The sequence below is a fragment of the Lethenteron reissneri genome, chromosome 36, assembly GCF_015708825.2.
Source record: "Lethenteron reissneri isolate LAM-NWPU_2019-01 chromosome 36, ASM1570882v1, whole genome shotgun sequence".
Taxonomy (NCBI): Eukaryota; Metazoa; Chordata; class Hyperoartia; order Petromyzontiformes; family Petromyzontidae; genus Lethenteron; species Lethenteron reissneri.
In genome coordinates this window covers 7006259-7023027 of record NC_083814.1, presented here as the reverse complement: position 1 = coordinate 7023027, position 16769 = coordinate 7006259, and the positions used below count along the sequence as shown (strand labels likewise).

The window sequence follows — 16769 nt, the reverse complement described above, 5'->3', positions numbered from 1 at the left end:
CCTACCCGATACCCGGCTACCCGTACCCAGCCGGGTACGGGTACCCGTTTGCGACCCTGGTGCGGCCGGGTACGGGTACGGGTAGACCGTGAGTCACTGGTGAGTCACCGTTTGTCACTCATTTCCCAACGTCTTGTCTCTTCTCACAATTCAAGTTCCTAGAATCAACCCACCCACGCCTGCAACATGGCTTCATCCCAGAGGTGGCAATCGGGTACCCTACCCGATACCCGGCCGGGTACGGGTAGCCGGGTATCGGGTATGGTACAGGTACCCGATTGCGACCCTGGTGCGGCCGGGTACGGGTAAGGAATCAAAACCCGTTTGCGACCTCTGGCTGATGGACTGTAACACATGTTTCTATACACGTGGAACACACCACAGCTCCACGACCGTATTATTTCGTAACAGCGATATTGAAGAGCAAATGGACAGAGGGCTGCAGTTCAGGATGCTGCTTGACAAAGGGGTGCTTGACGGATCGATACAGGGCCCTTGATATTTAAGGATGGTTGTTGGGGTCAGCTGCACCGGTGACGTTGCAGTCGCCCACGTCTAAAACTCGACAAGCCGGCAGATCGCGCATGCTCTATGACAAGACACGGCTCGTGACTGCTATCGTCCCCGTGAGTGTTACGCTTTGAATTTTGACATTTGGGTGCCGTGCGCTGTGGCTTGTTCTGATACGATGTGTTCTTGCCTCGTCTTCATAATCGTGGTTGAATTGCACGGCAATATTTTACAGCCGTGATTAACGTGTCGTAAAGATGTAATGTTCCGTTTTTAATGGCAAATGTCAATGCGCCTTTAACCAACCATCGTGCTACATATACCGTCTTCACGAGATGCACTCGTATCGTCTCGGTCATCAAAAAATATGACCTGTAAAACTTAAAAGTGCGTTCGGTGGGTTACATTTAATTTGTGTTAAATGCAAAGTTACGCCGCAGAAATATTGAACATGACTACGATAGTTTTTTGACGTACAGTTACATTGCAGTCACTTGTTTTAAATTGCTAATAATTGATTTTAATTAGAAAATTACAGCGAGGTTTTGTCTTTTTTTAACAGGTTTGTGTACAACTCCTTGTCAATTCACTGCTGGAAGTGAATGCAGTCATATGAATGTAGATATATGCACAAGCTTTGTAACCCCAAGACAATGTTACAATATTGGCTTATCCTGCTATTAGACGCTGTACATGCGTACAGTTGAATGCGGTATATTACTTTCTGCCGTTCACCCTAATCCTAATAACCTGATGCACCTCGCTTTTTTGTAAAAACAGGCATTTACATTATTTTAGCTTATTTTGCTGCTATAAATTTTCACATGATAAGCCATTTTTTTTGCTATCATTTGTGGCCAGGTCGCTTCTGAAGATTACGTTAATACGTCAGTGGGCTTTATCTGGTAAGATAAAACATAGTTAAGTTTTATTTGTATATTGTTTTTAGTGATTTGTTTACCTTTACTATACTTTACACTCCTATCGGGTTTTTGTATTGTTTGTTGCAACGCTCTGACCTGCCCTTACAGTATAAATGCATATTCTGAATCTGATTGTGCAGCAACTTCCTGCGATGCTGTCACACACATCGCACGTTTAAGGCGTGTGCTTGTGCGTGAACACTTGACGCATTCGATGTCATCTCCACGGTTCCAGTGTTGTCTCTGTGTCGAGTAGGAGACTAGAACCCCACCATGCTGTCCAAACTCATCATCCTCGTCCTGCTGATCACCTCGGGGTCTGCTGCCCCGAGAAAAGGAATCAATGGTGAGTGAGGATGATTGAAACGCACTACTTCACGCTCGCGTCTGTGCTCAGAATGCCAGAGCGTCGTTGATGGGCTGATTGAACAATTTTCATCAAACTCTTTGGTTCTTTCGGTAAAGTCACGTAAGTGAATTTTTTTTTTAAATCACGACGTTTCGATTGCAGCACAAGCAACCACAGCAATATTTTTTTTGTTTTACTGAAGTGGGAGAGATGCCGGAGCTAAGGAGGTTATTGAAGTCAGAAGTCCTTGCAGTCATGAAAACTTCAAGTCTAGAATGAATTTTCATCAAACCCCGGTAGACAAATCTATTGAAACCGGACATTTCTATTCGTCGTCGTTTGTTACCTGAAATTGTGTCTTGCACATATACAAGCCAAGTCCTGAAACACGAATGGAATTGAGAAGCACAATTGCACAGAGCAGTGGCACAGGAAACACACATGAACCGAGAATCTAAACAAAAATCAATGGATTACATACAGTTTAACACGTAGGCTTTCGCAACCAATATCCATAAAACAGGCTTTTTTTGGGTTGGATCGAGTAAATATATAAATGTGTCGTTAAACCCACCACCACCCGACACAACCAACTAGTAAGGGTTGTCACGTAAACAAAACATGGCAATTCGTTACTAGTACAGCACTAACCGATGTGTTGGAGAGCAAAGCCACGACATTTACAATCTGAGTACGACGTTTTGCCAGTAGTTACAACCGGCATCATCAGGCGGCAGCCAGATTTGTGTGGAAAAATCCTCCTGTTTCGTTCCAGAAATAGAGGGATAGATGTGATGACGTCATTAGTGAGCCCTTCCTATGCGAAGTGGGGGGGATTAGTACATTCATTGTAATTACTGATGAAAAGTCGTACTCGCATTGTAAATGTTGTGGATTAGCTCTCCAACACACCGGTGTGCTGTACTAGTAACGAATTTCCATGTTTTGTTTACGTGACAAACCTTACTAATTGTTGTTGGGTGGTGGCGGGTTTAACGACATTTATATTTACGCGATAACACATTTTGCGGAGGGAGCTGGTAGGAACGTTGGGTTGCTCGGTCAATGGCCAGGGTCAACGGCGGCGTGGTGTATTCCGCAAATATGCCCGACTGTGAGGGCGGGCACAAGCCGGCGTGAGTCGGTTAATCGTTGAGTTTTATAAGGGCACCACGGGGTAACCAGCCCCTCCCCACCCAGCCCCACCCCTCCCACCCCCCACCCAGCCCTACCCTCCCCACCCAGCCCCTCCCCACCCTCCCCACCCAGCCCCTCCACACCCTCCCCACCCAGCCCCTCCCCTCCCCACCCAGCCCCACCCTCCCCACCCAGCCCCTCCCTTCACGACGGACGGACGGACACAATAATCCCCTGTGGGCTGGTGGAACCAGTGGGTTCCTGCCAGTATAACCCAAAAACCTGAATTGTGGCTTACATACAGGCGCATGCCTTGAGCCAGCACTTGGGAGGCGAGGGTTGGTGAATCACACAAACATTGTGATGCTCTAAAACCCACTCTGCTTCGTAGTGGCCAGGAAATGGCAGTATAGCAAGTGGATTAAACACACTTGTGTGTTTACGTGTTATCCCCCTCGCATGCATGCCTTTTCTGCTGGGTAATCACGTTTTCTCCCAAAATTCCAAACGCTCATTAAATCTGAGTGGTTTCACATCCCAATGCCGACACCTCCTCAAAGAGTATTGAGGCTCGGTTGAGGCTTTCCTGGCTAAAGAAAGGCGACATTATTACATTCCACTGGAGAAATTTGTGCATTCAAATCCCAGTCAGGAGACAAATCGGCCCATTATTATCATCATCATTATCGTCCCTCTGGCAGTGATAATGCGAGTACCGCTTGTGGTGGTAGCGCTGAAGCGAAATTGGAATCTTCCCCAATTGCTCAGGGACTGCCAATGAACAGGCTTTTCCCGGTAAGCGGAGGGCGTCGTTATTATTTCATGCCAGAATGTTTGCACGTTAAGCGGTTGGCTAGCTTGCCCAGCTATGTGCGGTCGGGAAACCGCATGATAAGTACAGCACTTGTTAAGTATGTGCTTACTGGGATGTATTCACAATACACAGAGGTATACAACGTTCAAAATGAAAATTGGGTTATTTTTTTTTAGCAAGTGCCATGCGACATTTCCCCCGGCGTGCAGCACAGAGCCAATTACAGAGTGTCGGGGAAGTAAAATGTGAATTCCATCGCCACCTTTGCATTACACGCGACGCCACCACCAGTACACGCGTTTCTTTCTTTCTTCTTATACCGACCCACTTATTAGCGAGGCATTGTGTGAGTCGTTTCATTAAACAGTTGTTGATATCTCGGTGCCTATGTATATAAGGCCCTTTGTCAATCCGCTGTTGAATGAAGGCCCCTCCCCATGTCGTGGCCGTCGTGCGGGGTGGTTTGATCGCACTGCGCAACGCTGCTCGGTGTGGGACAGAGGTCCCAAACGGGTTTTGATTCCTTACCCGTACCCGTACCCGGCCGCACCAGGGTCGCAAACGGGTACCCATATCCGGCCAGATACGGGTAGCCGGGTATCGGGTAGGGTACAGGTATCGGGTACCCGGTTGCGACCTCTGGTGTGGGATGGTCACACGATCCCCATGACCCCGCACATGGCATGCGGAAGCCTTAATAGTGGCTTGAAAATGATGACAATATACATCAGCCCACGCAGATATATATCAGCGCAAGCCTCCTGTAAACCATGTGACTTCTGTGAGTCCCCCGCCACCGCTCCGACTGAATCCCTCCCATCTTCCCGCCCCCTCAGAAAACAGACGCTGCTCCGTGCAGCTCACTTTTGCTCACTCATTTCCTCTCTTCGCTCTCCTCTCTCCTCTCATCATCACCCTCTCATCCCTGACATCTTGGCCCGGTCATTCTATCTGTCCTTGCTGCCCAGTTCATCACTATTTGGCTCCTATACATTTCCAAATGGTAAGCCACTTTGTTGAGCTATCATTTGTGGCCATGTCACTTCTGAAAAAGAGCAATATAGGTCCGTGAGCCTTGCCTGGTAAAATAAAAACTAGTTTGATTTTATTTTTTACTTTTATTTTTTTGTGTGATTTTCTTACCTTTTATATACTTTGCACTCATATCGTGTTGTTGGATTGTTTGTTGTAACTTTTTGACCCACCCCTACTGGACATCTGTCGAAAAGAGCTTTATAGCTCATCAGATTCTTCCAGTATAAATGAATATGCTGATTCTCAACCGCGCCCTCTTAGTTTGTCTTGGGGACTTCCGCCCCAGCATCCGTTTCCTGCTCATCTTGCCCCTCTGTCTGCTGCCCTTTTGTGCAACAGTCTCTACTCCCCTGACCGTGTTGCGCCACGGGTCAAGACTTTTATTATGACGACTATTAAAACACAACCCTAGCCTGGACCTGAAAATACAAAAGAAAACATTTCATGCACTGGACCTTCAGAGCAGGATTAAATATGAAAGACAAGATTGCACTGTAGTTATAAAGTGCATTTCGTGATGATAATGATTTATGCAGAAGTGCTTTCAATAATTTAGTTTCAACATGGACATATTGGGATATATGGTCACTTTATGAAAAACAAAAATTGGAGTGACCAAATTGCCCAGAGATGAACCGCACGGATAGGTCTCCAACAACCTACCTGCTGCACTGCCTCGTACATGAATCTTATTGCCATGCAGCTGAGCGTCTCGCATGGAATCACACTGGTCCCATTTTTGCACGATTTATCAACCCCCCCCCCCCACCTTCAAGTCACTCCGAGATTGCAAGCTTTATAATATCACCACTGCACCCATGGTGAGTCGTAAAAAATCCATTTGCTTTCTATGCCTCCTCGGAGGCAGTGGCACGCGGGTACACGTCGAGTTGCACGTGCGCTGTGTGTGTGTGCACTGTGTGTGTGTGTGCGCTGTGTGTGTGTGTTTGTGCTGTGTGTGTGTGTGTGCGCTGTGTGTGTGTGTGCGCTGTGTGTGTGCGCGTGCATGCACATCGGGGAGCAGAGGCGCAGTGGTTCACGCGCCACGTTACAAATCTGGCCACCTGAGTTTTATTCCCACTCTTGGCCGGCATCGGTGGCGAATAACTTAACCGGTCCTGCGCCTGAAATGAGTATCCATTGTGGGATGGGTAAGCATCAGCACGCGAGAGACGTGGGTTTTCCGGCCACACCACCGTGCCGGCGTTCACAGGTTCTCGCTAACAGCAATTGCCCCAACAGCTTGCGTAAGGCAACACGGGGTGGGTGTGCAGGGTGGTGGGGGGATCTTCACATCTGCGCGTGTGCGTGGGTCGGCGCCCGTTGTCTGCAGACTGCCCGTGCAACGCGCAGCAGCCGCAGCCATGCCTGCGTCTGATGCGCAAGTTCGGCAGCTGCTTATCCGGCGGCGTCTCTCGCGGGCTGGACGGCCTCCTGGCTGTGCGCACCATGCTGTCTGGCGGCACCGCTTCGGCAGACCCTTCCCTGCTGGGCCAGAGCAGCCGCCTGTGCAACGGTGAGCAGAGCTCTCAAGACTTGGGGGCGCCACGGTGGCGAGATGTTAACTACTTCGCCCGGTGTACAGGAAGTCGTGGGTTCAATCACGACGCTGATGCTTGCTGTATATTTGGGGTTTGCATGTTCTCCCCGTGGTCGTGTGGGTTTTTCTCTGGGTCCTCCGGATTTTCCCTCCACGTTTAAAAACATGCGATTAGAGTGACTTGGCTGCTATAAATGTCCCACCAGGGTTCTCAGTGTTAGCTAAACTTGGGGAGCCACTGTGGAAAAATGTTAATTACCTTTCCCTGTGTACAGGAGGTCGTGGGTTCGATCCAGACCCTGATACCTGCTGTATATTTGCAATTTGCATGTTTTCCCTATGGTCGTGTCGATTTTTCTCCAGGTCCTCCGGATTTTCCCTCCACGTTTAAAAACATGCGATTCGAATATTTGGCTGCTATACATTTCCACATGATTAGCCACTTTATTGAGCAATGATTTGTGATAACTTCTGAAAAAGAGCTGTATAGCTCAGTGGGCCTTACTTTGTTAAATTAAAATAGAAATATAATACAAATAGAATAGAAACATATGATGACACTTTCGTTCGTATTTAATCGATCATTTAAACTTTATTTAACATAGCGCCCTGGGCGATTAAATTGTCACGGCGATTAGCGTGTAAACATAACAACATTGGGCGATTCAAATTTAAGACAGAAAAAAAATTTCCACGGTTCAAAATATAAATCAAATAGATTTTAAAAAGATACATATTTAGCCTAACCATAAAAAATTAACCCATAAAAAAAAGTTTTTCACTCTAAATCCTTTATATGCATGGCGGCTAGAGTCCTCTCGTCCTCTGGCTTGAGATGGCTGCCACCTATGGGTCAGATGATTGCCTGCCACCATTAAGCAATTGGTAATTAAATATTAAAAAAACTCCCCTAAAAAGTGTAAAATTTAGGAAAAAATGTTTCCACGATAATTAATTGTCAAGCACAACGAGTCTGTGTGCAAAATGTCAGCTCGATTGGATCACGGGAAGTGGGTTAAAAAACGACCGAAAGATTTGCACGGTCCTAAGCAAGCAAGCAAGCACGCAAGCAAGCAAGTGAACTTAATATAAAGGATTAAAAAAGCGCAACACCTTCCTCGTCAGATGGTGTCCGTGGTGCACTGCACTTGAACACAACGTCGACCAGCGTGCGCCCATCGCGTAACGGAACATCTCCGAGTGCACCTGCTTTGCCTAGGGGGACCCCCATTGGCGCCTCGGGACTCCCGACTCGAGTACAGAGGCTTCTCTCAGTCACTGATGACTGTTTCACTGTCTCAGGCAAAGACAAAGATCCCCCGTATAGCCTTAACAGACTGTTGGGGCAAGTGCTGTTAGCAAGCATCTATAAAGGCTGGAACATTACGCGAGGGGGTGGTTGGCCAGCACCACGCCCGGCCGCCTTTGTCTCTCCAGTGGCGATGTTGACATATCGCACCAGGTACTCATTTGAGGCTGAGTCAACCTAGGGGAAGCCCAGGATCGGTTCAGATTATGGTCACTGGTGTTGGCGGTGAGCGGGAATCGAACCCGGGTCGCCAGGTTCGTAGCGCAGTGCGCTAACCGCTACACCACCGCTCCCCACTGTCTCAGGCACACACACGCACGTGTTCTTACAACATCTTTAAAACTGTCCCCGTGTTGATGCCTGCAAGTCGCTCGCTTTGCTCCACAGACAAGGATGGACTGGCTGAATTATTGGCGCTGTTCCGTACTTCGTCACCATCTACCGACATACGTGAGTCTTTGATACGGCAAAGTGCGATGGGCCTCTTTTTTCATTCGAATTGAACTCTCAACGTTTGCAGTCGCCATCGTGGACCTGCTCCTGACTACCTCCTCGCCTTTCGGCCTCACTCTCTACTCAGCTCAAATTGCCCTCCTATTCATCAGCCAAGGTCCACCTCCGCTCTATGGGAGGTTTCTCCTTCTGTCTCCTGGTGGCCTGCTGTTTGGACCTCTCTCTGTATCCCTGTTCACCTGCACAGCTGCAACAGTTCCCTTCTGCAGTCCTGTCTCGAGTCCTCCGTTCTTCTCCTCCAAACACAAATAAACGCCTCTCTTCGTGATACCACCTCTCAACCTCGAACCCCGTCTGCAATCGTCGCCTCCGCTGCGAGCATGTGTCCTCCACTCTTATGCAGCATCTTGAGATGCTGTCGCTCTGAGACTCTGTGTGTTGTTTTAAATGTACGTTGCACTGCCAATTTAATTGATTGGGTTGCTCAGCCATCAATGGAAGCACCCCAATACACTGGTCAAAAGAAATCGATTAGCACCTCCGATTAGCACGGTTGGCTACGTACGGTGAAAAAGACATTCTACATACATTCGTAGAGCAGACATCTAATAACAATGAACAGCGACGATATTTGTCGTAAGATGAGATGAACGTTCTATTCAGGATTCTAGCAACGAGCAGTGCACTATCCAGTGTGACAGAATTGCCCTGCGCAAAAAAGATCACAAATCTGCATCTCAGATCACTTTTTTTTAATCCACTTAATCTGGATATCTCATACTATGCCATTAATTCAAATATGTATGGAGTGCGTTATAAGAATGGTATGAATACCAAATATACTGCATTATTATTATTAATCCCGGGGTATTCCCATGACTTTCTTCAGCGTGTCTCGACAAAGAAATCTGCGCCCTGGCATGTGGTTCTTGTGGCCAGAGTCCATGTAAGTTTGCATTCACACTTCTGTGTGTTCATAACAGCCATAGTTGTACAAAGTTGTTTTTCATTTAAACGAATGAAGGTGTGATAGCGGTTATACAAATATATATTTGCTCACTGTAAATCCTGTAATCCTATTCGTCTGCTGCTCTGTCACTGTGTGTTTGCACCTTGGTTTGTTTTCACATTGGAAGTAATTTAACAGCTACGAGTCCCGAACCTGATATTTTCATTTTTTTCTCAGGCTCATGCGACACTGCATGTAACACACCATGTGACACCGCATGCGGCAGCTGCTCTGGTGGCTCTTGCAGCGGACCCTGCTGCAATCCGTGTGACCCTTCCAGTGGCACGCCATGTGACACCGCATGCGGAAACTGCTGCGGTGGCTCTTGCAGCGGACCCTGCTGCAATCCGTGTGACACGTCCAGTGGCGCGCCATGTGACACCGCATGTGGCAACTGCTGCGGTGGCTCTTGCAGCGGTTCCTGTTGCAAGCCGTGTGATCCGTCCAGTGGCGCACCATGTGACACCGCATGTGGCAACTGCTGCGGTGGCTCTTGCAGCGGACCCTGCTGCAATCCCTGTGACACGTCCAGTGGCGCGCCATGTGACACCGAAGGCGGCAACTGCTGCAGTGGCTCTTGCAGCGGTTCGTGTTGCAATCCGTGTGACGCGTCCAGTGGCGCACCATGTGACACCGCATGCAGCAATGGCTGTGGTGGCTCTTGCAGCGGACCCTGCTGCAATCCGTGTGACACATCCAGTGGCGCCCCATGTAGCAACTGTTGCGGTGGCTCTTGCAGCGGTTCCTGTTGCAATCCGTGTGACGCGTCCAGTGGCGCACCATGTGACACCGCATGCAGCAACGGCTGCGGTGGCTCTTGCAGCGGACCCTGCTGCAATCCGTGTGGCACATCCAGTGGCGCACCATGTGACACCGCATGCAGCAACTGCTGCGGTGGCTCTTGCAGTGGTTCTTGCTGCAAGCCGTGTGACCCGTCCAGTGGCACGCCGTGTGACGCCGCATGCGGCAACTGCTGCGGTGGCTCTTGCAGCGGTTCCTGCTGCAATCCGTGTGGCACGCCGTGCGACACCACCGGTGAGACGCCCTGCGACTCCTCCGCATGCAGCAACTGCTGCAGTGGCCCATGCGGATCTTGCGGTTGCAAAAGTGGTGGTGGCTGCACCGGCGCTTGCTCTGAAGGTATACAACGGTTTCGCGAAACCCTCCCGCCTGTTTTCGTAAACGTATGCACGAAACAAAAATAAAGTTAATTGCGGTGTGTATTCATAATAAAAAAAAATTGGTTTATAACGCGTAAATGTATAGGTGTCGTTAACCCACCACCACCCGACGCAGCCAATTAGTAAGGCTTGTCATGTAAATAAAACGTACTTATTAGTTACTACTTCGGTACACCGGTGTGTTGGAGACTAAACCCACAACATATACAATGTGAGTACGACGCTTCACTGGTGATTACAACCAGCTTCATCAAGCGATTTTGCCAGAATTGTGACGATGTCTTCCTTTTCCTGGTCTTAAACAGAGTAAGGTGATGTTATCACTGTGAGCCTCTCAGGTGCGAAGATCAGAAGGGGGGTTAATGTGGTGGTGAGTTAACGATGCATTTATATTTAAGCGATCTAAACAAAAACCGTTTTATTAATATAATTGGTCGTGAAAGCCTACATGTTAAATTGCGGTGTGTATGTTAACATGCGTGCATCTTTGTGAAGCTCAATTCCGTAACAAACTGGAGGCCCCCTGAAAGGACTGTTTTGCCAGATTCTCTGTCCCTTGACGAGTGCCGATGTGAAATTACAGCCCAAGGTGTTTTTACGTGGCTAGCCGCAGTAGTACAAACGCTTGCGTGCAGCAGGGGAGAGGAGTCGTGTTGAATTAACGGCATTGGCTCCATTAGCTTTATTTAGCATCCGCGCCAAGCGCGTGTGTGTGTGTTTGATACGAGCCGTCATTGTAAAATTCGTGACGGTGGTTTAATTGCACGGCGCTCGCTAAAACGTCCACATGGGACATAGGCGAATAAACACACGTGGCATTGTGGTGTCTCCACGAACAGGACCCACACACACACAATCGACATGCACCTTTCAGTCGTTCACACAAATGCTTCATCTGTCCGCCAGTCTTGGACGCTCCCCACGGAGATTGAGCAATGAAATGAGATCTTGTCCTGGTGCGTGGAAGATTGCTACATTGCAGGACTCTGGCAGAGGTGGCGGTGGCTTGGAAAGGCCTTCATCCGGCAGTGGATTCGTCGTGGCTTTTGATTGCGGTTATTCAATTCAAGCTAAAACCGAGTTCTGTGTTTACCTGTTTGCAGGTGGAACTTGCAACTGCCAAGGTGGGACCTGCAACTGCCAAGGTGGGACCTGCAGCTGCGGTGGAGGGACCTGCAGCTGCGGTGGAGGGAGCTGTGAGTTGCAACTCGCTCATTGTGTCCATTACAGAGTCAGAATATTTATTCGTGCTGGAGGAATCCGATGAGCTATAAAGCTCTTTTTCACTGATGTCCACTAGGGGCGGGTCAGAACGTTACAAGAAAAAACATTACAAAACACGGCAGGAATGCAAAGTAGGTGAAAGGTAAGCAATCACATAAAACATATATACAAGTTAAATTACTTTTTTTTATTTATCTTACCAGATAAAGACCACTGAGGTATTAACCTATGTTTCAGAAGCGACGTGGCCACAAAAATCCTTTGCTATTCTGTCAGTTTCCCCCACTTTCAACCTGCACACACCAGCGTGGTGAAGTGGGGGGGGGGGTGCCATCCAGCAGTGGATTGACAAACGGACTGTACATGTAACATCTGTGCTCTGACGTAAAAAAATATATATGCCACTCATGGCCTGTGCTCTCGTGGTAACAAGTTGACAAAACGTGTTAGGTGCTGTGCCGTCTGACACCCAAAATTGGACAAAAGTTAGCCCAACATTCCATGTTTACTGGGAGCCCAACGGCCGCCTAAACCTCTTTTCAATGCGACGTGAAATGCGAATTCTCCTTCTGTTTTCAGTATTCAACAAATTTCTTTCCCGTTGACATTAATCCTCCAAGTTGGGGTGGATGGGCAACTAACTCAACGATGGGGGGGGGGGGGGAGGGCAAACGTGCACTGTACTTCTACGCTCCCACGCTCCCACGCTCGTGCGCCCCAGCTTCACCAACCCGCGTTGACCAGAATGGTGAAGTATGGTCCAGTAACTTCGATGAACCCCCACAGTGTGGGGAGGCCCTCATCGAGCGGTGGGCTTACGGAAGAGCTGTGCACTAAGCCTCGCCCGCATGGCCTACACCGGCCTAGCCCAGAGAGCTATCAATTATTTGTGCACAGAAAAATTCGGTTCTTAGCTAATTGTAAAACGATTTACCCGTGACACACCACAGGAAGGGGGGTGGGGGGGCTAGTCAAGAATGTAATGTATGGAAAAGAGAAAAATGAAGGTGATGGGGAAGAGCGAAGTGGATGACCGGTAAAGGAAAAGATGCAGGGACGGAAGTCCCCAAGACGGACACGAAGAGGGCACGGCTCAAGATGAGTAGGGTAGGGAAGAAAGGAAGGTGCGCCGGGCAGGAAGATGGGGGGAGATGGAGGCAGAAGGAATGACCGGGCCAAGATGTTGGGGATGAGAGGGGGGAGGGAAGAGAGGAAGAGAGAAGGAAGAAGCTGAAGTTTGATCAATGCAGCGGCGTCTGTTTTCACAGGGGGCGGCGAGAGGGGAGGTATTCAGATTGAAAACGAATTTCTTTAGAACTGCTTTTTCTTTTGTTGTCCATCCCCCGCACCTCCGATTAGCACGGTTGGCTACGTACGGTGCGAAAGAAGTTCAACATACGCAGAAGTCGCGTGATTTATGGGATGCTTGAGCTGATTTCGACATCGAGATGAAAGTGCTTTGTGCATTAATCGTTCATTCATTCATTGTGTGTTCATGTCACCTTACATGTTCGTGGACACAGGTGGAAGCACAGGGTGTTGCTGTGGAGGGACCGGCAGTCCGTGCAGTGGTACGTGTCTGTTCACTGACGATGTGCAGCGTTCACACTGAGTCTGTCAGGTGGCCAGGCAGCTCAGGGTTCAAAGTGCTGAGCTGACAGCACTGAGATAACCTGGGTTTGTATCCGGGGTGTCAGGTACCCATCAATTAAACCGAGTTCTCAATGGTGACCAGCAAAAATGTACTTTGGAAAAAGTCCTTCTTAAGTCGAAGTTCCATTTATTGAGAAATAAGACGAGGGAGTTGTTCTTGGTCTCAGATTTTCAGTATCAGAATGTTTATTTTGACTGGAGGAATCATATAGTTGTGCAGTATGGGCGGTTCAGCAGGTTAACCAGTCGTATTGCTACTGTCCTCTAAGAAACACACAAATCAATTTAACTTCTACTTGGTAAGAAGTTTTTGCAAGGTTATTTTAATTGGTCACATTCTTGAATGAAGAGGCACGTGTTCCATCGTGATGGTCTCATTAAAGTTAATAACGTAGAACTTTCGGTAGTTGAACATGATTCATATTAGTTTTTGGGTTGGGCCACGTTTTATCCCACAATTCTTGTCATTAACCCTCCACCACCCAACAAAGATGTTATCACAGATTTACACAGATACTTTCTATACGTGCCAATGTATTGCTCAAATTCTGACCAATGAAACTCCGGCTCTCACCGGCGAATGAAGACTTTTCATGACTGAATTTAAACATCGTCAACACACGAGGCCAATTCACCGCAAGACTCCGTTGAGCGTCATCAGGTAGCGAACTCGGCAATCGAGTGGCAGCCACAGCTGACTGTGCTTTGTATGCACGGTGAACTTCTTTCGCACCGTACTTAGCCAACCGCGCCAATCTGAGGTGCGAGGGAAGGACAACAGATAAAATGTTGTCGGCTACACTTACGCAGTCATGGTTTGTCGCGTGTTCCTTGTTGCTTTGCTTGTGCTGTGCAATAGGCGATGCGTAATTGTTTACATTTCTTCCCCAGGTGATGGCAGCAGCCCTTGCCCCTGCAGCTGTTCCTCAGACTGCAGTAAGGGTACACACCGATTGAGTCTGTACATAACTACCCTTATTTGGCCTGCTGGCACAGTCGTTAGAGGTCACAGGTCACGGAATATTGTGAGTTCAAATCCTCCGTTGGTGGTCAACATGAGGGCAGATAAAATAGGGACTACTTAGTGGAAAGTCAACAGTGGTTGTCCTTTCGAAGTCCACTTCCACAGTCCTCAAAATGCACTCAGCCTGGCACAGGCGCTGCGGTGAAACCATCGTCACTTTGTGGCGAATGGCAGCTATTTGTCGTAGTTGCCTTGGTGTACCGAGCGAATGAGTTAAACACCGCAACTTGTGTGCAGGTGGCGGAGCCTCCCCGTGCTGTGGATCTGAAGGCTGCGGTGCTACCTCTGCTCCTGGTAGGCAGCGATGATCTGTGCGCCTGAGTGTTCGTGAAATGGATGTGCGGGGGGGAGGGGGCATGCCTCTATCGGTGTGTCAATCTCAGCAGAAGACAACCCAGCCCTTGCAATAGGACAGCGATAACTGTAGCGTCTGTCGCCCTTAACCACCTTTAGGTGCCGCGGTGGCGAGATGGTCACTAACTCGCCTGGTATACAGAAGGGGCATGGGTTCGATCCCGACCCTGACGCCTGTATATTTGGAGTTTGCGTGTTCTCCTCGTGGTCGCGTGGAATTGTCTCCGGGTCCTCCGGTTTTTCGCTCCACATTTAGAATCAATATCACTCGTTTAGAGTATTTGGCTGCCATAGATTTCCACGTGACAAACCACTTCGTCGTTGAAGTATCACTTGTGGCCAGGTCGCTTCTGAAAAAGAGCTATGTAGCTCAGTGGGCCTTACCTGGTGAAATAAAATACGTTAAAATTGTAAATAGTTAACTCTTGACGGGCTAAGCCAGCTGAGAGCAATATAAAAATCTCAACACATTCGTCAAACAATGCAGCTCTAAACTACAGAACTTAATATATAATAGGGGACGTTTTGGGCGATAGCTCGTAGCAAAGATGATTTATCTTACTTGTGTTTGTGCACCACTGCCAACGCAATATCACAAGTAAGTAAGCCTCTCTACCCCTAGCCAATGTTATTGAACTGTAGAAAAGACGATTGAATCCAGGAACAGCACGTTTAATATACCAATGAGCGCTTCACGGTGACTGATTAACATCGGTGGCTTTCCCATAATACAGTCCTTGCCACATTCGATTTCCCTGTTGATTTGAGTTCATGCATATATTAAAAAAAAAATTGGAGCTTTTTTCTGCTACGTATCGTCTACCAAAATTGTGTCCATTTGAAACTCTCCATGTCAACCTCTTAAATTTTCCGAGTTTTCTCAGGGCACCACAATTGACATTGTGATCTCCAATTTTTAAATCACTGATTTTTTTAAATTCCCCCCTCTACTGTGCTCTGAAGGAGGACCAATGCCCCAAGAACACCAGCCTATTCTATTTGCTTCCGCTATAATGCAGTGGTTAACACGAATGCGATGAGTTAATTTGTGTTGTACTCGTACTTGTGCACCACATGCAAAAAAAAGTCCCATGATATTTCTGTCCTGTGATGAGAATGTTTTTAGTGTGTGCACAATTCCCTTTGCACCGTGGGGATGCACAGGGTGACGGTGACATCTCCACAACTTAGTCAGCTTATTTTCTTGTCCTTCCCCCGCACCTTCGATTAGCACGGTTGGCTACGTACGGCGTGAAAGACGTTCAGCTTCCTTGTCACATCAACCCCAGAGCCCGCATTGTACTACATGGAAAGCTCTGCAATCAGTGGCATAGCTGTGGAGTGTGGAGGCTGTAATAAAACTACGGGCCCAGTGGTGGTGGCGGCGGCTTTGCACGTCTCTAATCCAGCGCTGTGTAGTTCCCTTCCCTCGAACGTCGATGGGCCAAAATAATACCCTGGATTGCCAGAAGGCGGTACAGCAGAGTGCGGAATAAAACCCATCTGTCCCTTCTCTATGGGATCGCGTGTTGCCCTTTCGCACGCGTGGAGTTTCTTTGGGTGCTCCCATTTCCTCCTATACGCACGAACACTAAATTGTCTGAAAACAACTAAGAGCCACTGCAGAGATGAGACAATCGTTGACGCCGGCTCACCCGCCTGGCTTGTCTGCAGTTCCTCGGCATTGTGAGATGCAATTTGCCCAAGGGCTGGAGGGGGGGGTGCACCCACGCGCTGAGCCACAAACAGAGGGAAATCGGACAGGGGAGGCCATTTCACATTCTCGCACCAGAGCTTGTGCCGACCTGACGCTCCGCCACTTGTCTGTAATTCAATGTTGATGCCACAGTCGATTGAGTGACGTCCGTTGTTGTTGTTATTGTTGCAGATTCCCAGCCTACAGTGGTGGCCGTGTAAAGTGATGGGGTGGAGCCTCGGTACAGAGGGTTTTAGATTTGTAGAAGCCCCAAACTTTAATTGGTTGCCTCAGGTATTGCAATAAAATTACGTAGAACAAGCAACGGTGACGTCGGTCTGATTCATTGCAACTCAATACGTTTCGCAGCGCTCTGCCAAGCACCGGGGCAGTGCCCCCATCTCCATAAAGGTGGGGGGGGGGGGGGGAGTCTTGTGCCAAATCTGCCCAAATCTCAGATGCCAAGCAGGTTGGTGCCTGGTAAGTGCTTGGATGATGTACCACCAGTTTGAAAGGTATTGTAGTCGTGGAGCTGAGACGTGTTGTCAATTGATGGCG

At 48.5% G+C, this 16769-nt stretch overlaps 1 protein-coding gene across 3 annotated transcripts; it reads left to right on the top strand.

Annotated features, from left to right (window-relative positions):
* Positions 1-512: 512 nt before the first annotated feature.
* On the top strand, positions 513-16536 carry LOC133351067 (uncharacterized). Of its 3 annotated transcripts, none has more exons than XM_061565981.1 (12): positions 513-626; positions 1372-1415; positions 1690-1779; positions 6102-6284; positions 8005-8067; positions 8960-9016; positions 9257-10219; positions 11364-11456; positions 13008-13055; positions 14029-14073; positions 14399-14455; positions 16404-16536. In XM_061565981.1, exons 3-12 carry the CDS (start codon positions 1707-1709, stop codon positions 16430-16432), a joined length of 1611 nt encoding a protein of 536 aa, XP_061421965.1. In that variant the 5' UTR covers positions 513-626; positions 1372-1415; positions 1690-1706; the 3' UTR covers positions 16433-16536. The 3 variants fall into 3 exon arrangements, with proteins under 3 accessions (XP_061421965.1, XP_061421964.1, XP_061421966.1); XM_061565980.1 differs by having other exon boundaries at positions 516-626; positions 1669-1779; XM_061565982.1 differs by lacking the exon at positions 1372-1415 and having other exon boundaries at positions 517-626; positions 1669-1779.
* Positions 16537-16769: the final 233 nt, after the last annotated feature.